The 25,859-nt window shown below is 37.3% G+C and overlaps 1 protein-coding gene across 1 annotated transcript; it reads right to left on the minus strand.

Annotated features, from left to right (window-relative positions):
• Positions 1-5,225: 5,225 nt before the first annotated feature.
• Positions 5,226-25,048, minus strand: LOC148940585 (uncharacterized). Its single transcript, XM_089104963.1, has 4 exons — positions 24,907-25,048; positions 18,575-18,736; positions 7,857-8,095; positions 5,226-5,643 (listed from the first exon to the last, which is right to left on the minus strand). The coding sequence occupies exons 1-4, from the start codon at positions 25,046-25,048 to the stop codon at positions 5,287-5,289; spliced, it is 900 nt and encodes a 299-aa protein (XP_088961089.1). The 3' UTR covers positions 5,226-5,286.
• Positions 25,049-25,859: the final 811 nt, after the last annotated feature.

A 25,859-nucleotide genomic window follows, 5' to 3' on the forward strand; every position in this document is an offset into this window, starting at 1 on the left:
ATTTATTATAATTAATAACTTAAAGGGATTAAGTTACATATAATTAGTAACAGCTTCATCTGCTTTCTATTCTAGAGTACTGTCATTTTTAAAAATTTTGTAATATACGTCTAAGACAGTTAGATCATCAACAAATTTTAATCTATCCGAGAAATGAACACTAAGGTTGTTTATTATTGCAAAGAACAAAATTAGAGCTAGGAAGGTTTCTTGGGGCACACCATTTTAAATTGGACGAGAATAGGAATACACGTTTTGGTATGTGACTGCATGTGTCCAATTGGAGAGAAAAGCCGCAACTGTTGTAATTAAATAGGGGCCAGCTTGAAGTTCATAAAATATCTGCTAGATAAGTATGTTTCTCATAAAGATATATGTAAAGTTGAAATTTTCAAAAAGTTAGTTTATTATGGTTTTGATTTGATGTCCATTTGAGATACTTAAATTTTTTTTTTTACATCTGTCTAAAACAGTTAGATCATCAACAAATTTCCATCTGTCCAAAAAATCACCACTAAGGCTGTTTATTATTACAAAGAATAAAATTAGACCTAGGAGGGTTTCCTGGGGCACACCATTATAAATTGGGTGAGAATCGGAATACACGTCCTGGTATGTGACTGCATGCGTCCAATTGGAGAAGAAAGACGCACCTATTGTAATTAAATAGGTGCCAACTTAAAGTTTATTAAGCGTCTTCTAGATAAGTATGCTTCTCATAAAGTTACATATAAAGTTAAAATTTTCAAAGAGTTACTTATTGTAGTTTTGATTTTATATCCATTTGGGCTACTTAAAAAAAAAAAAAAATTGGATCTAAGAGCGTTCCATGGGGGCGCACCATCATAATTTGGGAGAGAATTGGAACACATATTTTGGTATTTGACTAAATGTGTCTAATAGGAGAAAAAAGACACAGCTTATGTAATTAAATAGGGACCAACTTGAAATTCATTAAAGTTTTTCAACCAATATCTCCCTGTACAAATATGAAGCTTTTTTTATATCATAAATACAAGTTTCCTGGCCCGCGGAACGGTTTTCTCATTCAGTCCTCAAATCGAAGTGAACACGTTATCCATTTACACGAAGAGGTTTTCTCATCGGGCAACGTGAGATCCTGCTACCGGTACTAATCAGACTCAAATGTTAGCGCAAAGCTTGCTGCGCAAGTATGGTCTGGGTTAAATAAGGTAACAGATCAAGGAGCTTATATAGGGAAGTGTCACAACTTCAATGAGGTCTATTTTTAGTCAGGCCAATGATTGTCCTTTTTCTTTTTTTTTGTTGCTGGGAAACTGAAGAAAGGAATCCAATTACAGAAATCTCAAATCCAGGCCAAAAAACCTTCTTTTCAGAACTGTTGGCCAGGAAGTGAGCTTAGTAGCAAGAAAGGGCATAAAAGAGAAACTTGTTGCCCATCAATCGCTTTTGACCCTTAAAAAGAGCCCTAGAGCTATAAAATCCTAATAAAAATGAGCCATCTCCCAAGTCTCTACAATCACCCTTTTCATTCGAAGTGGCCGGGGGAAAAAAATAAATAAGACATAAGAAGTATATAAATAAGGTAAGCATTACATAAAAGTAACGCTAAAGTGCTGCCTCTGATTAAAAAAAAAAAAAAAACTTGAATAGCCTTTGACTTGTAATCAATAAGCTTGACTTACTTTGGTACCGAGGACGGTTGCTCTCTGCCAACTGGTGAATATCTCGGAGTGTCACTTGTTTTAAGACTTTTTCACTATACCATGTCATGTATGGCCACACTTCACGCTACCTATTGTACACGATTTTTGAACGCTAGGGACAATCTGTCATCATATTTGTAGTGAGTGGCTTCTGACTCTGTAATAGTTATCTCTAAATTTATAATTTTCATCCAATGATTTGTCTGTTTTAACCATAATCCAATTCAAAATTAATATTATACTCATAAAATAACAAAAAAGATAACAATATGAATGGTAAATAATTTTTTGTTGTTGATTTCTTTGTTTGAAATGCTTCTTTCTTTTTTATTACTCAGCTTTCCTTCTTTGTATCAGTTATAAATATTTGTTTTTATTATCGAATCAGCTATACCAGTGAGACTACTTTATATGTTACTAGCATTATTGATAGTAAACGAAAGGACTACTTAGATAAGAAGTTTTCTTTAAAAATAAATTCTGAACATTTAAGTTAAGAAAAGAAGGTTTTTGGTATGGATTTGGGATTTTCGCTATTTTACAAGTGGAAACCCTGCTTCACTGTTGCAGCAAAAAAAAAACATAATTGATGGCCTGAATAAACAGGTTTTGGGCCCTTATTTGAGAGTAATCCTTGCCCCAAACTTATTTTTTACTATTTTACTATTAAAACCATTTTTTGTTCAAATTAAGGTCCCTTTGGCAAGGGACTTAGGTTTCAAATCGTTCAGCGTAAAAAAAGATCTATTTTGTTCCCATTTTTGGGGAAACCACTTTTTTTCATTTTTTTTTTGCCGACGGACTTTCAGATATAATTCTCCAACCAACTGAAAAGAAAACATTTCCCGACCCTGTTTTTGGAGGCCCGTAGGCCCAATCTGTTTTTTTTACGAATGAAGGTTTCTTTGTCCCTGGAACTTACTGATTTAGGTTTCACGCCATTCGGAAAAAAACATTTTACATTTCTTGACCTTTCTTTGGAGGAGTGGGGGGGGGGGTAAAAATTCTGCTATTTTAATTGGGTATTTTGATCTTTTGACCTAAGAACTTAAGGATTTAAGTTTTAAACCGAATAGAAAAAAGAGTTTTTGCTGTTTTCGGGCCCAACGTTTGAGGGACGGTGTCTCAACCGTTTTTTTACATTAAGCCCCCTTGGGACGGAGCATACGGATTTAAATTTTGAACTGATCAGAAACAATTTATTATATGTATATATATATATATATATATATATATATATATATATATATATATATATATATATATATATATATATATATATATATATATATATATATATATATATATATATATATATATATATACATATATATATATATGTTTTTGTTTCATCTTATACATATGATTATTATTATATATACGTACATACATTTACTTATGTTTATTCTATATATAATCAGCCTTGCTAGCCCCCTCCCTCCTGTTTCCAAGGGATGATGTGAACCCTAGTGGTCGGTAAATAACCAGATTTTATCGTTTTCATTGTTTCACCTCCACGTGTTTCAAATTGTATCACTTTCCGAAACAGTTAAGGAATTGTAAATTGTCCATATCCCTCCACTTGTAGCCGCTGAAAGGATGTTTAAACCTGTGAAAGGGGACGGGGATTTTAGCTACCACAGAGGGCCAACTCAAATGCAGTGTCACTGTTTATTCTCTTGCAATATTGGATAAGTAAAGATGTTCAGGATAAAGATTCTCCCAAAGCCCAAAATGCAGCACAAATAAGGCACAAATCTCGGAGTTCCGTGGACAATATACTTTTCTCCTATATGATACTCTTTAAATTTCAATAATGATTGTAATACTATTAATGATAGTCATAATGATGATGATATTAGCCTCTCTAATAATTATAGCAGCGTTACGCCCTCCAAGAGTCAAAGAAAACATAACATAAAGCTTGGCAATCTTACACTGAATTTCATTTGCTTGATCCTGTTAGTTTCATTTCATTTTTGCTTAATTAAATTCTGACAAAATGGCGTTTAACCTAGTACCTTACTAAGCACCTGATACTTACCTAAAGAGGGTAAATTCACGATAGAATTGTCTTCAACAAAATGCCATCTAATCCCTCTTGCCTCTAACTTAAAGTTGCGGGCAAATACATGTTTGGGCCAACAATATCCCCGTCCTCAAAAATATTATAAATGTTTGCCGCAGATCCCCAAATTTTCTACTTTTTTTAAGGCTTTTTTTGTCACCTTGAATGTCCGAAATCTGGTTAATATCGACATTCACCGGTGAATGTCCGAAATTCCTTTTTCTGTGCTTGGATTCAATTAGCTTTGCGAGTCAGCTTTTTCAGTCTTATGCAAGCTATGATGGTAGAAGTTAAAGTTGGGTTCGAATATGTTAGTTTAGGTAAGGTTACGATGGATCAGGTTAGGTTAAATTTGGTTCTAAATATCAGAAATGGGTTAAAAACTTAATCTAAGCTAACCCAACCTAACATCACCAAGCCTAATCTAACCTATCATCATCAAACCTTGCATTAAATTGAAAAATTTGACTGGCAATACTGACTAAATCCAAGGAGAAAAAAGGGTATTTCGGACTCTGACGGGTGGATGTCGACATTCATCAATTTGCGGACATTCACGGTAACATATTTACAAAGAAACGCAGTTACAACTTAATAAGCCAACTTACAATTAGCAAAATATACGTACAACAGATGAGTTAGGCGATTGTCCGAGAGCATGTTAAGGGCCAATAAACGTGCTCAATTGTTTATTAAATGTTCTTGAATACTCGGGTCAAAAATTATGTAACACGCCGAAAGCTCTGTAGTGGACGCACGCAGGGGCAAATAGAGCAAAAAATTTTAATTATTGTAATACAGTGTACGTAACTTACTCCTGTCAGGGATGGAAATAATCCCCCACAAAGGCTACCAGTAAATACCATGAAATTCTTATTTTGGGTGTGGTTCTATTTTTTTTTCGCTTGTAAAACTCCATGGCATAATTTATAAACACCCCAGAGTTAGAATAAGATCCTCAAGCCTCCAGCCTTGGACAAGGGACGATTGACATGGATAAGTTATTGAATCTCATAATAATAACTGGTTAACTGCAATAGCAATTTTACAGTAGATGTCATACTTACATCAACATTTATGGTGTCATTTGTATACACTCGGGCAAACTGAATAATGATTTGGGAAAATCTGGGTACTATAAATGAGGACTAGTTAGGACTACTTACAGCAGTCAGAAACCAGAAATTAAGCCATTTGAAGATTTTTTTTCAACTTTGTCTTCACGTACATGACAGACAACCATGCAGTTGGGGCTTTAATATCAGCTAGACTCTCAAACATCTGAACTCTGATGTCAGTTTTTGGAACAAATATATTATGTGGCTCTGTCAATGACAGAGTCGGAGCCATTGGCTCTGTCACTGACAGGGTCAGAGCCCTTGACTCTTTTACTGACATAGCCAATATAATTTGGCTCTTAAGTAAGTTTAGTTAACCATGCGCTATAAGAATAATTCAAATAATACTACTGGTCTTTTGTTTATTACCAAAACTCCATAAAAGAAAATTAAACGCAAACATAATAAAACTCTATGGAAACTTTATTCCATTTCGATAAAAGCTCTGAGGCGGTAGGCTCCCACATAGACCTGACTTGACACTCTGGAAGGAGCTTAATCCACCAGCATGAACAAAGTTTGCTCCACCCATAGCCTGTTGAAGAGGAAGGAGATTATTTATAGGCTGTTTGAAGCCAGATTTTTCTAGCTGCTGGTGCTGGCTCCGGACAGCAAAACGGTTAACATGGACTGGGATAGGTACGACGATTTTGGGGGCTTTTGATTCTATGTTGGAGGAACTTGGCTGACCTTGCTTCAATCCACCGGCCACGACGCTTGCCTTCACTCTCTTCCACTTCGCTCTTCTGTTTTGAAACCATATTTTAACCTAAAACAAAGATTGCTTACTAGCTACGGTAATAAGTAAAAAAATGATGAAGTTGTTCCCTAGGAAATTTTACAGCTCCTGGTGTAGTGACTCAGAAAAATATATCACTTATAAGAGGATACAGTCCAGTTTTCCATGAAATATGAAAATAAGGGAAAATTATAAATACGTCAGCTTTTATCTTTGCCCCCACCTCCTATGAATATGCACATGTCAGGCTCCATACCTGGTTTTCAGGGAATTGCGATGGGATACTATATAAGCACTCCAGCACAAATAGACATACTTCTGGCAATACAATTTGCCTACACCCCCTCCCCTCTAGGTTTTTTTCAAGCGGAGTCTCTTCTTCAAGTGTCGAACATTCTCGAAAACCTCAATCGCTAGAATACCTAGATATATGCTGCCTCTAGGTTAGTTGCATTTTCTTTTAATTCACATTATCGCATTAGCACTGTGAAGAAGATAATTGATAATAGCGAGGGGGCACCCATTTTCAAAAATCACAGGCATAGCGTGGCGCGTGCCAAGCTTAGTTAAAACTGTGCCAAGCACTGCTGACCGAAACTGTGCCAAGCATGGCGGGAACTGTACCAAGCATAACCGAACTGTCTGGCAAACATGCCGTTCTGAGATGTACACCGTGTTTCGGAAAGTATGTCCCTTCTTGGATAGTAGTGAAGATGGTTATACCTATCTAGAGGGAATGAGAAACAAAGTATTTTTTTGTGTGCATCAACTCATTTTGATTTAATTTTTTTTTTCTTAAAAGATCAAAGAACACGGAGCAGCGCGAATTAAGTGATGAGCATCCTTATGATAAGGCATCGTTTTCCAGAAGGGTGTCAGTATTTGAAATAAAAAATACACCATTATCTTTCGAATTACGGCTGCTTTTTAATGAAACATAGGCATTAAATATTAAAATATAGACAACTTCATCTGAGTCTTGGCTGGACTCAGAGGCGTCGCGCGTGTTTGTGTGTGTGTGGGGGGGGGGGGTCCTGCCGATGTTTTTGGTCAGTCAGAAAATGAATTAAGATAATAAATTTGCAACGTGAAGCTCCACGATATTGCCGGCCTTTTAGTTTTTATTCCACAATCAACTTTGATCGGTAAACGTGCGAAGGCAGTCAGTAAAATTGATTGATCCCACCGCAAATTACACTAAAAAAAGCGTAGGTAAGATATATTTTTGGATGAACTTCCGCAACATAAAATAAAAGTCAATTTAAAATCGTTGTTTCTCTTCCTTTAGTAACTCAAGGTTTGTTTTATGATTTTATTGCCTTCTCTTCTTTTTTTAACAAAAGAAAGGGCGAGAAAATATAGGCAAATTTACGAAATATTAGCGCCACCTTTTCACTCTCACAAGAAGAAAAGTCGTCACGTTTCCAAAATTTTACATTTCTCTAAGAGGCACCGTATTTTATTTTGCTGACATATCAGAAATAAAGAAGATCGAAGATACTATGCTAACTGGTAAATATATGCACAAATAAAAAGAGACAGAAGCAAAAAAACTGGTAAATACAAGAATCAATACTTTATAAAAATTCTCCTTTTGTTCTGATTCTAACTGTTAGAACACATTAAGTATAAAGTTACCCATCAATAGATTATATGAGGAGGTAGAAGCTCCCTCATACTTAGGTTAACCCTTACTATGTCAAAAACGATTATACCTTTAAAAACTCCTGTTTTTTTTCAAGTGAAGAACGTAGAAATTAGTGCGCATGCGCATGGATGAAATTTTGTTTTCAATTCTGATAATGCAGTAAAGAATATGTATGGCAACAAATTCGTTGCTACTGTATGTACCAACAATAATTACTGAAACACATCAACTGTAGAACTGTACTTGTTAATTAAACGAAGCACACCCAAGAAAAGAAGTTAGGTTAATTCTGATGAAATACAACCGTCATATAACCTTTAGTTTATATAATAATATAATTTGGGCTATATGTTTTCACACTATGGAGGGGGGGGGTAAAGCATTTGGATCTAGCCTAACATTACATACCCTATCCTAGCCCAACCTAACCCCCAGCTCCTTTAATGTGCAAATATTAAGCCCAAATTATACAAATGCAATGCATTCTATCACCCGTCACTTGTCTTTGTAGCTATAAAACCGGTATTCTAAGATCTAACTTAAACGAAATTCTTCACTATGTTTCGTTTAATTAACAAGTACCAATAGAACATACCTGTACTTCAGTTAGCTGTAGCTCAGACGCTATTTGCGATCTTTCTGTAAGGCTCAGGTATTTTTTCGCATGAAACTCCTTTTCGAGCTCAATGAGCTGCTCACTTGTAAACGCCGTTCTTCTTCGTCGGGATTTTGATTCTCCGTCGGCTTTATCTTCAGTCTTTCCATCTTCGTGATCTAGCTTTTCAGTTCCATTTAAGTCACCATCTACATCACTTGATGCATCATGGTCTGTCTCTGCAATAAGTAAAACAATTGTTCAAACACCATGGACATCAAAATGAAAATTTTTTTGCCATCTGGCCCCATTTTAGGTCTGTTCATACCTGAAAACTGGGATTTTCTACGATTTTTCTTTTTGTTGTTATATAATTATCAAAACTATTTCGCTGTGTAAATTCTGTCCTTTGTTGCCACATTGAATTGTAATAGGAAACAAACTTTTCTTGTCAAACAGTTCGAGGTAACGAACTGTAAGTAAGCAGTGACTCAGCTCAATAGTAACCAGAACTCTAAATATAAGCTTTTTATAACAATAGATTTATCAATAGAATTATCTTTTTATGCTGATTTGAAATATATAAAATCCGTCAAGTTTAAAGTTATCAATCAAAAGTTGCGAGCTCAGAAAATTGGCCTGATTTTTGAAAAGGAGTGAAACAACCGCTAAAGGTCAAGGAATCTTATTGAAAATTCCACTATCAGATTGAGCGCTTGAGAGAATACTACTGTAGAGTTTTCAAGCTTGAATCTTTAAAAATGGGAATTTGGTATTTTTTACCAGAAGAAAGATCACATATGCACGTTTCTTTGTTTTTTTTTCTTTTTTTGTTCTTTTCTGTGTTCTTCCCAGGGGCGATCGAATCGAAAACCGAGATCTAAAATGTTGGGAGAGGGCTAATTTGAACATATATTACCGATCTAGGGCTCTTTGAATTGACCAAAGAAATTGGAGAGCAACTAGCCCCCTTAACACACCCTTTTCTCCCCAAAGTCGTCTGATCAAAACTTTGAGATGGCCATTTTGTTCAGTATAGTTGAAAAGTCAAATAACTATGTCTTTGGGGATGACATGGCCCCCTAGAGCCACCAGAGGAAGGGCCACAAGATATGAAATTTGCCGATTGTTTACATATACTGACATTTTTCGGTGGGGGGGATTTTCTGGGGATGGATTTTCTACGGGGAGAATTTTCCATTGGGGTAGAAGTTTCCGGGGGTGAAATTTCCAGGTTAAATTTTACACGGGGGAATTTGCCGAAATTCATTTACGAAATTAGTTTTATTTGTCTTAATTTTTCGTAGGCGACCTCATTTTACATGTGGAGATGCTCTAGGGGAATTGTCCGAGGGAAGTTTTTCAACGCAGGGGAGATTCCACGATGACCTGAAGGACGATTAGAAATTAAATAAAAAACAAGTCCTTCTTCAAATGAAAGTCAGCTAAGGAGTATTTTTCAGGCGGAATCTTAAGAAAGAAATTTTCTGTGGGGGGAGGGGGTGCAGTGAGGATGGAATTGTCTGGGGTTAGTTTCCCGAGGGAAGAATTTTACATGGGAGGATTTTTCCAAGGAGGAATTTTTCATAGGGATGATTTTCAACGGGAGGGGATAGGGTGTATTTCCCGGGATTATTTGAAAAATCAAAGCAAAATCAAACCGTAAAAAGAACAGAAATTATTACGTATATGAGGGGCATTTCCCCTCCTTAGTACGTTCTCATTACGCTAAAGTTCGACCTTTTGTCCCAATTCTTTAAAAACGATTCTTGGAACAAAAGGGCTGGGTAATTAGAATCAAAACTTTATTTAAAAGTAGCCTGCTTTAAAAAGTTTGGCGTGAAGAGAGAGTTATTGAGGATAGGGCAGCCCCCTCGTATACAAAATAATTTTTGTTTGTTTTAAGGTTTAATGTTGCTCTTTACTTTCAGTAGAAAAACTTGTTTTTATATTTAATCATAGGCAGCGCGATCGCGCTGCCTAAGTAAAGAAAGATGTTGACACAATGTATTATTATTATTTTTTTTTCCATACCGGGGAACTTCGTATCGAAGGAGTTGTCATAGAAACTTCTAAAAGGGTTCATTCGATTGGAAATTCGAGTGGCTAATGCCATTTTTAATAGTCGAAAGTGATTGGTGGGCAACTAGCCCTCCCCACGCCCATCATTCCCCCAAACACAACCAATCGAAATTTTGAGATAGCCATTTTGTTCAGCGTAGTTCCAGATAGAAAATACGTTTTTGAGGAGGACACTCCCCCACAACCCTCAGGGCAAGGGTTTTATGTTTTGCCCTGGGGGCATGTAAGAACGATGTTGGCACAATGTATTATTTATTAATTTTTTGCTTTAGAGCGGGGCACTTCGTATCGAAGAAGTTGTCGTAGAAACTTCGAAAACCACTCATTCAATTGGAAATTGGAGTGGCGCGTGCCCTTTTTAAGAGTCGAAAGTGGTTGGTAGGCGACTAACACCTCTTCCATGCCCCCCATTTACCAACGCACATCCAATCAAAATTTTGAAATAGCCATTTTGTTCAGCGTAGTTGATTTCCAGATAGAAATTATGTTTATGAGGAGGACAGTCCCCCATCAGCCCTTAGGGCAAGGGTTTTAATTTATGCCCTGGGGGCATGTAAGGGATTTTATAGAAGGCTTTGTCGTAGAAACTTCAAAAAAGGCTCATTCGATTGGAAATTTATAGAGCTAGTGCCCTTTTCAATAGTCGAAAGTGATTAGAGGGCAACTAACCCGCCGTTGATGCCTATCTTTTCCCCAAACACATCTAATCAAAACTTTGAGATGACCATTTTATTCAACGTAGTTTTAAGTTCTGGAAATTAGGTCTTTGATAATGACAACCCCCCCCCCCCCACAGCCCTCAGGGCAAGGGTTGTAAATTATGCATAGGAGAGCATATAAGGTTTTTATAGAACGCGTTGTCGTAGAAACTTCAAAAAGGGCTCATTCAATAGGAAATTGAAATGGCTAGTGCCCTTTTTAATAGTCGACGTGGTTAGAAAGCAACTAACACCCCTTCCACGCCCACCATTTCCCCAAACGCATCCAATAAAGATTTTGAGATAGCCATTTTGTTCCACACAGTTCAAAGTTCAGGAAATTATAGTAAAATGCAAATTTTGTTCTGGCCTTGGGAAGGCATAGGGGTTTTACGCCCAACTTATGTTAATTTCTGCTCGTTTTGAGTTTGACTCGGTTATTAATTATAATTTCTGTTCGTTTTGGGTTTCATTTATTTATTGATGCTGATTTGTGGTAGTTTCACTCTTGGTAGATTATTTAATTTTATTTTTGCTCATTTTTCGTTTAATGGGGTTCTTTACTTTTCTTTGAAAAACCTATTTTGTGGAAGAAGTTTTTTTTAATTAATTTACAAACAAGCCCAACCAAGCGGTTTCAACACCCACTTTACCTGCATCTGATCGTCGAGCAATACAACAGTCATTAGGGTGGTACACCGGTTATGGTCAATAGGGTTGTTTAACAAATATAGGCTAGTGGGAGTATATAAAAAATAAATAATAAAGGGATCTTTTTTTCATGTAAATAATCCTTGCATTAAGATTTTCTGCTATCCAGAAAGATGGAGAGAGGGGAGGGAAGGGGGATAAGAGATTTTCAAGAGGGATATGATTAGTTAGTCACTTTTACAGACTACATTTTCACCCCACAACCACAACCGTAAGCTCGGTTTCTTGAACAAATTAGAAAAGTCATTTTACCCCACACTGTAATCTGGCAGGAAATTTTACCATCCAGCTGGTAAAAACAACAGGGTGGAAGCTCAATCTCATCATCTACATATTTTACACCTGTGCTCCCCCCGCTGCACGCATACCTGATATAGTTCTTTGGCTTCCTGACTGATTAAAATGATAATTCGTCAAAACGATGATGAATACCAAACGAGAAAATACATCGAATATGGCATTTACTGCATTTTTGTGTTTTTTTAGTGCTTGGTTTTGGATTAATTTCCGTTTGATTTTTTGCCCATCACCTAGAAGCACCTCTGAAATTTCAGTAGCTGTCCACTTTTTTTTATCTTAAAATTACCAAGTGTCAAAAAGATAGAAGATCTAATAGCGTGACAACGTTCCAACTGCCCTATCAATTATGCCATAGTTTCATAGTGTGTTTTGCTACTGATTCAAAGATTATATAAACGATTTTCAGTAAATGAACAAAATAGGGCGTTGATGTACCCTTTTTACTATGATCTACATGATTGATTAACTGAACGGGAATGAAATGCTATTATTCGGTTGAAATTAGTTGCTTTTTTGTCCCTTAAATACGAAAACTTAGACAGTAGATGATCACAGACCTTGTCAATGATTCTATAATACCTGTAAAAAAAAATAACGTGTCAGCAGCACCGGCACCCAGAGAAAAAATTTAAGGAAGGTCAACTCTGTGAAGTTTTTTCAGGGGGAAGGGCGGGCAACAGTTTTGGCTGAATAATGTCAGCGGAAGTGCATTCCCGGTTTTGCCTCCTACGCCTGTGGAATTAATGCATCATAGAGGTTCCTGAGCCGCCTGGTTTAGTACATTCAAGCTCTATTCGATAATAAAACAACTACGTGAAGGGAGATTGCAGTTAGGGGAGCGTGACAGTGGTAGAACAGCACAATAAACAATTTTCGCTAAGAAAGTTTTTTCGAGCCTATTATCAATGCAATTTCTTGAGCTAAAGTACATGCCATTTTATTATGTGCACAGCTTAATGTTAATTAGGAAGAAGAAAGAGTCTAAATGGAAACATAACGAGCTCCCATACACAAAGGGAGCTTATTTTTTGAAAAGAAGAAATAGCCTATATTCGTGATTCACAACGAAGGGCGGAGGCCTCACCGGTGGGGCATGACAATTGTCTGATGGTGCTTCTTCTGGTGACAATTTTCTGGTCATGCTTCTGGTGGACAGGACGTGCTTCCTTCGACTGACTATACTATAGAGCCTTTATAGTTTTGAAAAAACAGATTTTTCACGTGAAAGACCTCAGATTCAGATGCATTTAAAGAGCAAAAATATAAAATAGAATTCCAATGACGTTATACATTGTACAAAAGGCGTTGTATTCAGACAATATTTTTCATTAAATACCAAGTTAAGGGCCTTTAAGCTTCCTACAGTTAAATACACGTAGAATTCTGAACAAGAAAATTTATTCATGACATGGGGAACATCGGGATTGAAGGAATGACTAGGTAGGGCATGGTCCAAAATTGGTTGGGAGCCACGGGTTTAAATGTAAATATAGTGAGCTCACGCGCACATCGGGAGCTCATTTTCAAAAGAAGAAAGAGTCTAAATGGAAACATAACGAAGTCCCGTGCACATCGAGCACTACTTGTACATCGAGCTCCCGCTTGGGGAGGCTTTGTTTATTCCTAGCTCTAAATGGGTACCTAGAGAAATCTGAGGGAAAAACACGGGAAGCTTCGGATGATTTGCCCCCAACCCCGCATTGCACTCCCGGACGAAGGCAGAGAATCAGAAGATCGAAATCGAAGATCGATCAATCTACATAGACCCCTTGTCACCATGCAAAAAAAAATGAAAATTAGTTTTCAATCTGGCACGTACACAGGGAGGGGGGCTCCGGGTGCCCCCGCCAAAATCTTGCGATTTTCGTTATTTCCCTACAATTATCTGATACTTCTCACAAAGGGGTTTGAATGATTTGCCCCCCCCCCAAAAAAAAAAACAAATCCCTGCATACGTGCCTCTCAATATAAAAGTAAAGAAACCTCAGAAGGCCAGAAGAGTCTCAACAAGAGAGTATAACCTGAAACTGCAGTCTTTATTTTCAGATAATACAATGGGAAAGGTGAGAATCATTTTTGAAGACATAATAAGCCATATGATCTTTCATCTTAGGCACATGCCGATTTGAAGTTTTGACACGCCGACTTAAGGTATTGAAGTTTCAGCTAGCTTACATATAATCGTATTTTTTATATTAAATAAAAAACGAGTTTTCTTAAATGAAAGCAAGGAGCTACATTAAAACTTAAAACAAACAACAAAATCACGAAGAACAATAGGGAAATCTTTTTGCATGACAGTGGAAACAGTTTGAATGAATATTTCGGCCATATGTCCAAGGGCCGTCCTTAGCAAGACAAAAATATATAAAAGAAGAAGACTCACAACAACATGCGACCAATAAAACCAAAAATTAAAAAGTTTTCAAAGCAGTCCTAGCATCCTTACTTCAGCGAAGTTCAACCAGGACTTCCTTCGAAGTTCAACCGAAGTTCGACGAAGTTCTTTTATATATTTTTGTCTTGCTGAGGACGGCCCTTGGACATAGCGCCATTATTTCCACTGTCTTGCAAAAAGATTTCCCTATTGTTCTTCGTGTTTTTGTTGTTTGTTATGGAAAGGCAGCGTGGTCTTCGTCGCTATTTCAAAACTTAAAACAAACAGAAATTGTTACGTACGGTATATGAGGGGTTCTGCCCCCTCGTCAATATCTCGCTCTTTACGGTAAAGTTCGAATTTTGTTCAGTTCTTTAAGAATGGCCTCTGAATCACAAAAACCGTTTAATTTGAATAAATAGCTCTTTTGAAAGTACTAAAAATACTTTAGCGTGAAAAGCGAAATATTGACAAGGGGGCGAACCCCTTCATATACATAATAATTTCTGTTCGTTTTAAGTTTTAATATAGTTCCTTACTTTCATTTGAAAAAACTTGTTTTTTATTTAATTTCTGTTTGTTTTTTAAATAAAGCTGGGAAATTCACCACCCCCTTCATGCAAATTCTCTTCCCCGTGAAAAATTCATCCGTGGAAAGATACTACCATACAATCCCTCCCCCTACTCCCTCCCCCTCCACCAGAAAAAATACCCCTTGAAAACGTCTGTATATTTCCTAATAACCATTACTATTATGTAAACAATGGGCAAAGTTCATAACTTGCAGCCCTTTCCCCGGGGACTGTAGGGGATTAAGTCGTCCTCAAAGACATAGTTATTAAGTTTTTCGACTATGCTGAACAAAATGGATATCTCAAAATTTTGATCCGGTGGCTTTGGGAAAAATGAACGAGGGAGGGGCCTAGTTGCCCTCCAATTTTTTGGTCACTTAAAAAGGGCACTAGAACTTTTAATTTCCGCTCAGATGAGCCCTCTCGTGACATTATAGGACCACTGGGTCAATACAAGTCACCCCTGGAAACAGTAAAAATAAAAAAAATAAACCCGCATCGGTAATCTTTCTTCTGGCCAAAAAAATACAATATTCCGCATTTTTGCAGCAAGGAGCTTGAAAGTTCTACAGTAGGATTCTTTGATACGCTGAATCGGATGGTGTGATTTTCATTAAGATTTTATGACGTTTACGGGGTGTTTCCTCCTTTTTTCGAAAATAAGGCAAATTTTCTCAGGCTCGTAATTTTTGATGGGTAGGACTAGGGGCTGTCCCCCCCTCAACGCCTCACTCTTTATTCTAAAGTCTTTTGTTATTTTAAAAAGTAGAGTGGTGAAAAAGAGTCGAAATTTAGCGTAAAGAGCGAGGCGTTCAGGAGGATACAGTCCCTTTCATATACGGAATAATTACTGTTCGTTTTAAGTTTTAGTGTCACTCCTTACTTTCAGCTAAAAAAAACTTGTTTTTTATTTAATTTTTGAACGTTTTTCAACTAATTTAGGTTCAATATTGGCTCCCCGTGCATGAAAAATTAATACACAATTTGTATATTAATTTTGGCTGATTTATTCCGGATATGAAGGGTCGCCCCTCCTCAATGCCTTGCTCTTTACGCTAAAGCTCCGGATAAAAGCTCAAAAAAGTTCCGGATAAATCCCCCGGAACGTCTCCATATAAAAAATTTTGGAAAGAGAATATAAGAAAGTTAAAAAGGATTTCGTATAGTAATTATGACAACCCCCCCCCCAGTGCAACATTTCCCCTAGAATATTCACTCATCAGAAAGTTCCCACCCAAAGGAAGATTCTCCCCTTAGGTATCCACCCCAAGGAGAGCCCTCCCCCCAGAAAAAGTGGCTGTATGCTTCCCAATAACAAATACTGTATGTTAACAATGGGCAAAGTTCACAGCTTGCAGCCCTTCCCCTGGGGACTGGGGGAGGTCATTTTACACCTAAAGACATAGTAAAAAATTTTTGACTATGCTGAACAAAATACCTATCTAAAAAATGAGCGTGGGAGGGGGTTTGTTGTCATCAAATTTTTTGGTCTCATATCAAGGGCGCTAGAACTTCCGATTTCCGTTCAAATGAGCCCTCTCGCGATATTTTAGGACCCCTGGGTCGACACGACCATTCCTGGAAAAAAAAAAGCAAATAAACACGCATCCGTGATCTTTCTTCTGGCAGAAAAAAAAATACGAAATTCCACATTTTTGCATATAGGAGCTTGAAACCACTACAATAGGGTTATCTGATATGCTAAATTTGATGGTGTGGTTTCATTAAGATTCTATGACTTTTAAGGGGTGGTTTTCCCCTTTTTTGAAAATAAGGCAAATATTCTCAGGCTTGTAACTTGTGATGGGTAACACTAAACTTGATCAAATTTAAGTATTTGAATTAGTATAAAAATCCAATTCGTTTGATGTATCTACTGATATCAAAATTCTGTTTTTTAGAGTTTCGGTTACTATTGAGCCGGGTCGCTCCTTGCTATTTCGAATGCAGTTTCCCAATACCTATAAGATTCTTACAACATCCGTAGCCAATAATTGTATTTTTAAGTTGAACGGAACGCATACACTATACAGGTTCAGTTGAATTTTGAAACTGATAGTCAACCGATTGTTGTCACAGCTGAATCGCAAGTTTGCAGAATTTTGTTTTCTTTTGCTGTTTTTAGATACATTTTCGTAATGTTTAATACACAATTATTGAACCCCTTATAGATTAAAGAAAATCCATTCTTCTTTCTGAAATTTTTACACCCTCCCCCCCCCCCCAAAAAAAAGAAAAAAACCTTCTATTGAGACAAAATTTAGCTTTAGACTATGTAGCCTACAAGGTTGGGGAATGGAAGATCGAAACGGAAGTGATCCCAAAAATATGATTCATAAAAATTGTATGTTATTTCCTATAGGGGAGGGGGAATAGGGGGCTATCCTTTTAAAATGATAATACCTCAGTTTCTTTTAATTGAAAGCAGGGATACCAAAAAGATAATTATTCTGTTCATTTAAAGCGGAGACGGAAGAAAATGATATCAAATTCCCTGGGAAACCATAGAAATATTTTGATAGCCCTGCCCCCACCCCCCATTGGGACTTGTTCATTGTCTTGGGTCTTTTTGGATTTCTCATAGGCTACTGGCCTAATTTGGCTTTTGTGTGTATTCCCTTTTAATTAGATTTCATGGATATTATTGAATGCCACGGCGAATCTATTATCTATTATTTCAAGTATTTTGCAAGGGTTCTGAAACGCTACAGCCATTTCGTTTCTACCAGATTTCTACTTCTCTTGATGAATAACGAAGAAAACCAGCGTCTAGCCAGCGACTTACGAAGTTTTTAACTCATAAATAGGCCCGAATCTGCTGTAAATTCAAGCTGGGATTTGAGAAAGACTGATGAAAACATTAATGTTTGCAGTCACCATTGATCGCGTCGGCGGTGCGAAAAAATCATCAGCGGCGCGCCACCGCTGCTATTTTTGGCCCCGCCGCGGCCAGCCTTCCCTTATCGGTGCTGCGCCGTGGTCTACCTGCACTTTCAAGATCAGTTTATGAGTCGGAAAATATTTTTAATTTTTTAGAAGTAGTCTTTTTTCGTGCATTTTAGAGTAGCTTACGAGTTGGAGAAGTAGTTTGGAGAATGAGAGGGGTGCAAGCCCAGTACACCCGTTCCTTCCACACCCCCCCCCTTATACAGCCTATCCATGTCCCCTTTTAAGCTTAGGCTTATATCAGAAAGACCTTTATCACTATTCACAGAAAAGAACTACAAAGAGGAAACACTGCGTGTTTACTTCAACTTCGAAGGTTAAAAAGGTACTTGTTAATCATGCAGAATTCACTAGTTCTTGATCTCAATGTAATATCTGAGAAAACTGGTTTCATAGGCACAAAGACAAGTGCCGGGTGACAGAATGCATCGGACTTACATAATTTGGGCTGTATATTTGTATATTAGGAGAAAAAAGCCAAGGTAAAGTATTTGAAACGTAAAATTAAAAAACAATTCTTACTTAATGATATGCAGAATAATTGTAGCTAACACATTTTGCATGCAGACCTACTATACTCCAACCCCACCCCCCCCCCCTAATGTGCGAATATAAAGCCCAAATTATTCAAGTCCAATGCATTCTGTCACCCGTCACTTGTCTTTGTGGCTATGAAACCAGTTTTCTCAGATATTACATTGAGATCAAGAACTTGAGTTTGTTATGAATAATTAGCAAGAACCGTAAAAAATATTTGATTGCTCTGAAAAGTAAAATAAAGTGAAAATAGCGAAAGCGATTATCAAAGAAGTTTTTATTACATTCCACAGAAAGGAACTACAAAGGGGGACACATTACGTATGTACAACATCTTGGAAGGTAAATAATGTTTAATCTTTCTAAAAATAAATAAACACCATTGAGAAGAAAAACAAACAACGATCATTAGCGCATCTGTCTTTTAGAATACAAACTTCAAAGAATTCGGTATTGTGAAAGCGATTATTACACGTTAACAAGCCTTGAACTTACCGTCCGCTGAATTTAGACTGGGAGAAGACTGTCTTTCGGTATCTGGTACTGCTCCTTTTTGTGTTGGTAAAGGCTGTGGTATCAAAGGTGAATACAAAGGCTGAAAAGGGCGATGAGCCATCGTCTGATTTGCCCAAAGATGGTCAAACTTTGTACTCTCGTCTATAAAAAGATATTAATTCAAACACTACTATTACTAAAAACTCACCGCAGCACCATGCTGTCTAAGCACAACACCGCTACGCACTCTCCTCCGCCATCCCAATCCATTCAAAGCCTCACTTCTTACACCCGCCCACGAAGTTCTCATATTCTTTATATCTTTCTTTATGACGTCTTCCCACACCAGACGAGGACGACCTGCTTCCCGCTTAGCCCTAGACGGTAGGCCGAAAAGAACAATCTTCGGCAGTCTGTCATCCTTCATCCGCACAACGTGCCCTAGCCACCTCAACCTTTCTTTCATTATAGCCCTAAAATGTGGTGTTGAACCACATTTTTCGTATAGCCTATTGTTTGAAATTCGGTCAGTCAGCCGGGTACCCAGAACAATCCTTAAGCAATTTCTCTGGAAAACATCTAGCAAATCTTCATCCACTTTTCTGAGCGCCTATGCTTCAGAGTCATATTTGATCACTGTCTTCACTGTAGCTTCAAATATTCTAATCTTGGTTTGCAGACTTATCTTCCTATTCTTCCAAACTTTTTTTTACTGTGAAAAAACACCCTGAGCCGTTGCTATTCTGCTTTTAACATCTTCACTGCTCCCACCATCTTTACTAATAATACTACCAAGTTAAGTGAAGGCGCCCACCTGATCAATCTTTTCATTACCCAACGTCACCTTTTCATCTTCACTTATTCCTAGTCTTAGTGAATTAGTCTACTTAACATTAATTTTCAAACCTATTCTAGCACCCTGAACTCGCAAAACCTCTAAAACTTCATTCATTTTGCTCACATTTTCATCTAGGATGCTTAAACCATCAGTATAATCTAAGTCCAGGAAACTTTTTCCTCCCCATTTGATTCTGTGGTCTCCTATTGCCTTTCCTTTGCTCCTTAAGAGAAAGTCCATCAAAATAATCCATATAAAGGGGGATAGAACACAACCCTGCTTAACTCCTGATTCAATACAAAACCAGCTGCTAACCTCATTTCCTACCTTAACCGCAGCAGTGTTATTCTCGTACATAGCACTAATCACTTTAATGTATTTGTCTGGTATACCACATAAGGATAAAACCTTTACTAAAGTTCATCTATCAACAGAATCGAACGCTTGCTCACAATCTATAAAACTAAGGACCAAAGGTGTTTGACAACTCAGGCACTTCTCAATTATTAGCCTAAGAGTGAAAATTTGGTCGACACATCCTATACCGTTTCTATAACCACACTGCTCTTCTCTTAAAAATTAGTTAGCAGCATCTCTTGTTCTGAGATTTATCTTTTTACTAATTAGTTTAATACCTACACAGATGACACTAATACTTCGATAAGTAACACACTCGTTTTCATTACATATCTGAAAGACGGAATTAATTAAGATTTTCTTAAAATCGTTAGTACCCCTTTTTCAAAAATCATATTCATAATCTTCAGTAATTTATTTCTAACCTCAGAACCACCATATTTAAGAAACTCATTTACCACCCTATAAGCACCTGGAGCCTTATTATTTTCTAATCATTTTAGTACTGTCGCTAATTCTTCCTCGAAAACAAATCTTCCTTCATATCCAAGGTATCACAGACTTTTTCATTTTCATTTTCCTATATATCTTTTCCTGCAACTCTATCTCGGTTAAGCAAATTCTCAAAATGTTCGGCCCATATCTCTTTAGTTCTTTCCTTATCGCTAATTGTGGCCCCATTCCTATCTTTAACTGGGCCAAGTCCGGATTGATTACTCCTGCTCAATTTGTTAACAGAGGCAAAACAGACTCGTACAGAGAGGATGAGATTGTTTAGGCTTGAGTGCTCTTAGATTCTCCTGATTTTATGATCTGCTCCATAGTTTCTAATACTTTTCAAGAATTGCTTATTCCCTCTCACCACGTTTGTCCCTCCCTGGAAATTTTCCCTTTTAAAATCAGTTCTTGCCTATTAGCCTAGGTAAGGTACGATTTTAAGATCTGCTCCATAGTTTCCAGCATTTTCAGGAGTTGCTTATTCTCTCTTACCTTTCTGTCCCTCCCTGAAAATTCCCCCTTCGGAGTCAATACTCCCGTAAAAGCCTGGGTCAGACCTACAAATTCCCATTTGTCTGTCTCCCTTTCTCTTTTTTTCACTCTCGTTTCTACTATTTTTCTGCTACTTGCTTTCTTTCTCTTTCTCTTGCCTCAGGCAACCCGCCTATGATTGAGCATTGCTCTAAAAGACCATTTGGTTATTTTTTATTATTATGTAACAATTCATTGGACACGTGGCATTATGTGTATGTTGTCCTAGAGAATGATTACAACAAAAGATGATAAAAACAATTAAAATGAAGAAAAAATCAATCCTTCCCAATGCCCTTCAGAATAGAATTTTTGTAAGCCGGGGAAGGCCCTCCTCCCAAACCACAAAAAATCAGAGGAGAGATATTTTCTGTAGTTGAGCCCCCTAGAAATGGTTTGACCCCTCTTTTCTCCCAACGAATAAAAATCTTGTACACATCCCTCCTACTTTGTTTGCATTGTATAGAGGGGAATTTCGTAATCAAATGGGGAAGTAAAACTCTCCTAGACTTAGCTTATGCAGACGATTAGTTTGTCTTAGTGGCGGAGGAACAAGCGCATCTGTGTCGCAGTGTCGGCCTCAGGCGACTTGGTGCTGCAGTGGGTTACACTTACAGTAGTTGCAGCGCTTGAGAATCCTAGAGAATCCTTTTTTTCTTAGCAAAATTGAGGAATTTTGGGGCGTTTCAAGAGCTCTACGAGAATAGGTTTGAAAAATAATATTAGCAAGACCATGTCGATTAAATTATGAGTAAATGGGAATGGGCAGTGTCAGGGAACGAGAAAATTGACTATTTTGATAGCTTCACTTGTCAAGTGGCATTTTAGTAAAAATGGTGGATGCTGTAAAAAAAAACAACAACAACAAAACAGTGCACATGCAGCGTGTTTTTTTTTCGAAGTTGAAAAAAGTTAAGAAGGACAGGAATATAAGTTTTCAAACTGAGATTGGAACATTGGACCACATGGTAATGCCAGTGGTTCCGTGTGGTTTTGAAATTCAGGCGCTTTAAAAGGTCGAGGAAGGCATGTTAGATGTTTCCTAAAAGAATTGTTTAAGGATAGTTTTAAGTATTCTTTTGGCTGACTGTGTATCAAACAATAAGCTCTTAGAGAAATGTTGTTCAGTCCCAAATTCTAAGGCTAAAATGAAAGAAAGACTAAATTGTTAAGCCGCGTTTTATGGAAGAAAGATAATACATTATTAAAAGTCAGACATTTTGGCCATCCTTTTGAGGCCTACTGAAAATAATGTCACCCCCAAATGAAGTAGGAAGAGATCATAAGAAAGGCTTTAAAGGGAATCAAAACTTCATGGGAGGGGGTAGAAAGTGAAGCTTCGAGCAGATTGGGATGGAGCAAGAGTTTTAGAGCTGTGTTGACGTTTGGCAGCTTGCTGCTCCAATGAGTCGTTAGCAGTGGTAACTTTCGGAGCAAAAATCTAGTTTGTGGCAAGTGGTAGTACCACTGAGAACAGCAGCAATTACTTCTGATATGTGTAATTGTGTAAAACTGAAATATCAGGCGTTTGATTATTATATTTGGCGTATCTAAGCACCCTCACGGGCAATTATAGTTGCTTAACCTATTGACTTAAGAAGATATAGCTGTAGCCCTCTTTTTTCGGATTCTACTTGTAGACTTGGATATTTGTTTTGTTAGAAGCCGTATTATAACACTTGAAGCTTTATATCCATTCAAGCATGAATCATATTATCACAAACAATTCGATTTTGACAAGTGGTTGTTACACTCTGGTTAAACCAATCATTTCAGAAAGGGGTAGAGCTTGAGTTGTTTTTGACAACGCAAATTGGCAGCGCCTACAAAGAGCTTCTTAAAACAGAAGAGGAAGCATACGGAGTTCTGGCAGCGTCCTGATCCGTGACAATGCTGATACTCATAGTGCTCGGGTACGTCAGCGCCTCCTTGAGCAATTTAAGCGGGATATTTTCCCCACCATTTCCAGGATTTTTTTTTCAGGGGTGTGTGTGTGTGTGTCTAACTAAAAAACTTTTAAAAACGCATCAAAAATTTGCTTATATTCATTATGGTTACGTTTTTACGAGTCGTACAAACATTTAATTGGGGGGGGGATTCAAACCCCTACCCCTGGATATGGATACGGCCTTGACTCCCGACTTAACATCGAGTGGCTTCCATCTTTTCCCTGAATTAAACAAATGGCTTCGGGGGCAGCGCTTCCAATTTGAAAAACAACTAAAAGAAACCCTCACAAATCTTGGCACAGCACCCTTGGCACAGCTGGCAGTAATTGGCACAGTTGGCAGAACTAGTCTGGTCTTTGTTCAAAGATGAGAGCCCTTTTTGAGAGAATTTCTCAGTGGTTTGATGCAAATTACCGTACTCTAAATGTTTGGAAATCATGCTTTCTAATTTTCAAATCCTTGGCGACAGCATTTCAGTGAAGAGTGTATTACGAAGTTTGCGTAAATGTATTATGTTTTTTTCAATATATTTCTTTAATTTTTTGTTTCTCCCCTGTTTTCCCTGGCCATGGAGCCTTACGGGGAAGTCAATGTTGAAGCGTAGTTCTTGTGAATTTATTTGTTGAAAATAAATTGATTGATTGATTGCTCACAGATTTGAAAAATGCCTCAATCGTAAGGGCAATTATATCGATAGTTAGCCTTGATGGTGTACTAATTTTGTTAATATAATCAATTTGTTTTGCATTCACCTGTCTTTCCTATATAACCAGCAGTAGGTTAAAAAGAACTACCCTTGAACATTTGGTAACTCAGGAAATCCCATCATGTAGAACCACAGGTGCTGGCCCTTTGACTTAAGGAGATTTTATCCCTCTCTTTTCGATTCTGCCCTTCTCTATAAAGAGTTAGTTTTATACTTTGTAGATAAAACTAGACTAACTGCTGATTCAAAAATAATTGTATAGTTTACTAGCTATTCAGGGCTGTCAATCCTAGTGCTTTATCACCATTTCTAGGGATTTTATTACCTAGTGATTTTTAGCTATTTTTCGAAAACTTAGCAAATTCGTGCTTTTATGGGATTTCTTAGTCACGAAAATAGCGTGAAAATGGGGGGTAAAAAAATACATGAACGGTTAATTTGGAATGTTTTAGTGTTGGGATTTTAGCCCTGAAGAGACAGTCTGCAAGCAAGTATTGCTGTAAAAAGTACAGTGCGCCTTTGTTTTTGTTCGGACGCAAACTATGTTGGCGCGATTTAAGCAAAATTTCTGGCTTTCTTTGTATTCTCATTTTGCCTGTTCAAGCGTACTGCCTGACATTCTATATCTCCTGGTTCCAAGACAAATACAGGACCTTTAACATCTAATCTAAATTAAGACGCCCAAAATTCTAAAGGAGCTCCCTCCCTCTAGCCGTGCCTCTGTCAAGCAGTTCATGGTAAAAAAAACTGTAAGTAAGGAGCGATTATTGCTATTGGTAATCAAAACTCTTAAAAAAAGAGTTTTGATAATAGTAGGCTACATAGGCCTACAACAAAAGAATTGGCTTTTTAAATTTTGCGTTTCAAAAAATTACAGTTTTCGGTTGAAATGTTTTAAAAGGCTATCAGATACATTTTCATTGTAAGCAGAAATGTATTTAACATGGCAATACAAAACTCAAGTGCAAAGGCACGGGGTTAATGAGGGGCCAGGCCGCCTGATATACGTAATAATTTCTGTTAATCTCAATATTGCTCTTTACCTTCTTTAAAAAAACTAATTTTTTATTCAAATTACAATTATAAAATTAACAACGGAGTAACTTTAAATATATCAGTGATCAAATACTGTGTTCCCTGTGTGAATTGAGTTGTGTCAAAAATTGTACAAACAACAGGTTTGGACGGACGAAATTACTTGTGGGGAAGCTAAATCCTTATCAGCCCCCCCCCCTTCAAAGTATTAATTATGTTTCCGCCCTTGGTTGTTGGTGAATAATTATTCGGCTGAATGTCTATGTTATTTCTCTTGTGTTTCTGAAGGTGATCTACATAAGTTTAATGCAATAAGTTCTTAAGACTACTTATTATTCCTACAAAATATTTTGAATTATTCAGGAGATCAACTCTAACTAAACAATGAGAGGTCCTGACTAGGCATAAATTTCCATACCTCGTTGTATTATAGGATAACCGTTTGATCTATTCAATAACATTGTCATGTAGCTTCCATATAATAAATCCATCGGATGTACAGGTGGGTTTTCAAAGAAATGGAAACCATCCTTTGTCGAAACGTTTACGTTTGTGGTCATTTTCACAACTGAACAATGCTTCAATGTCTTTTTAGCTACCAAAAAATACTCTTTTGTGAGTGGTTGATTTGTGTCGCCTTAGAGCGATTCCTCCAGTTCTAACGCTTCCTATTGGCTGATTTCGGTTGAATTTATTTTTAAAGTACTTTATGGCTGAATCATTAGCTTTGAAATTTTTGGCGGTAAAATGAAGTCATTGTATGACAATTGTTAAGATTCACAGCATTTGATGTCTAACCAAGCTCAATGGCGCTAATCCTTTTTTTTATCGTCAGTATTGGAATTTCTTTTTAAATTGGTAAAAAAAAGGTGATGTGGTCATTTAATCATCTCTTTATTCCATTTTTCGGTCAGGCTGAAAGTCAAACAGGCTCATACTCAGGTCAGGTTTTTGGGTAGGAAGAAAAACCGGCTGACCATAAGTGTCGTGTGGGACTAAGGGAATATTTTTGATTTATAATATTTCTAAGTGCTGTATATAGAACCCCCTCCCCTACCTGCACTTACTTCAAAAATATAAAAAAAGTTCTAGGGCTACTTCTCATAGAAGTGGTGGGGGTAAAAGCTTCGGAGTGGCATCATTTGATTGGAAATTGGAAGTTCTAGTTCCCTTTTTAAGAGTCAAGAGAGATAGGCAAACAGCCCCTCTCCTTGCCGTTCTATTTTCTCCCTACCCAACAAATACGCCGATTAAAATTTTGAGACATCTATTTTGTTAAAATAGGGTTCAATAAATATGCTTCTGGGATAATATGACCCCATAGGCCCTGAGAGAAGGGCCACAAATAAGTTGGAGTGACAATTCTCTATC

This window comes from Artemia sp. Qi Xiang Cuo, chromosome 19 (genome assembly GCF_049724085.1).
Source record: "Artemia sp. Qi Xiang Cuo chromosome 19, ASM4972408v1, whole genome shotgun sequence".
Taxonomy (NCBI): domain Eukaryota; kingdom Metazoa; phylum Arthropoda; class Branchiopoda; order Anostraca; family Artemiidae; genus Artemia; species Artemia sp. Qi Xiang Cuo.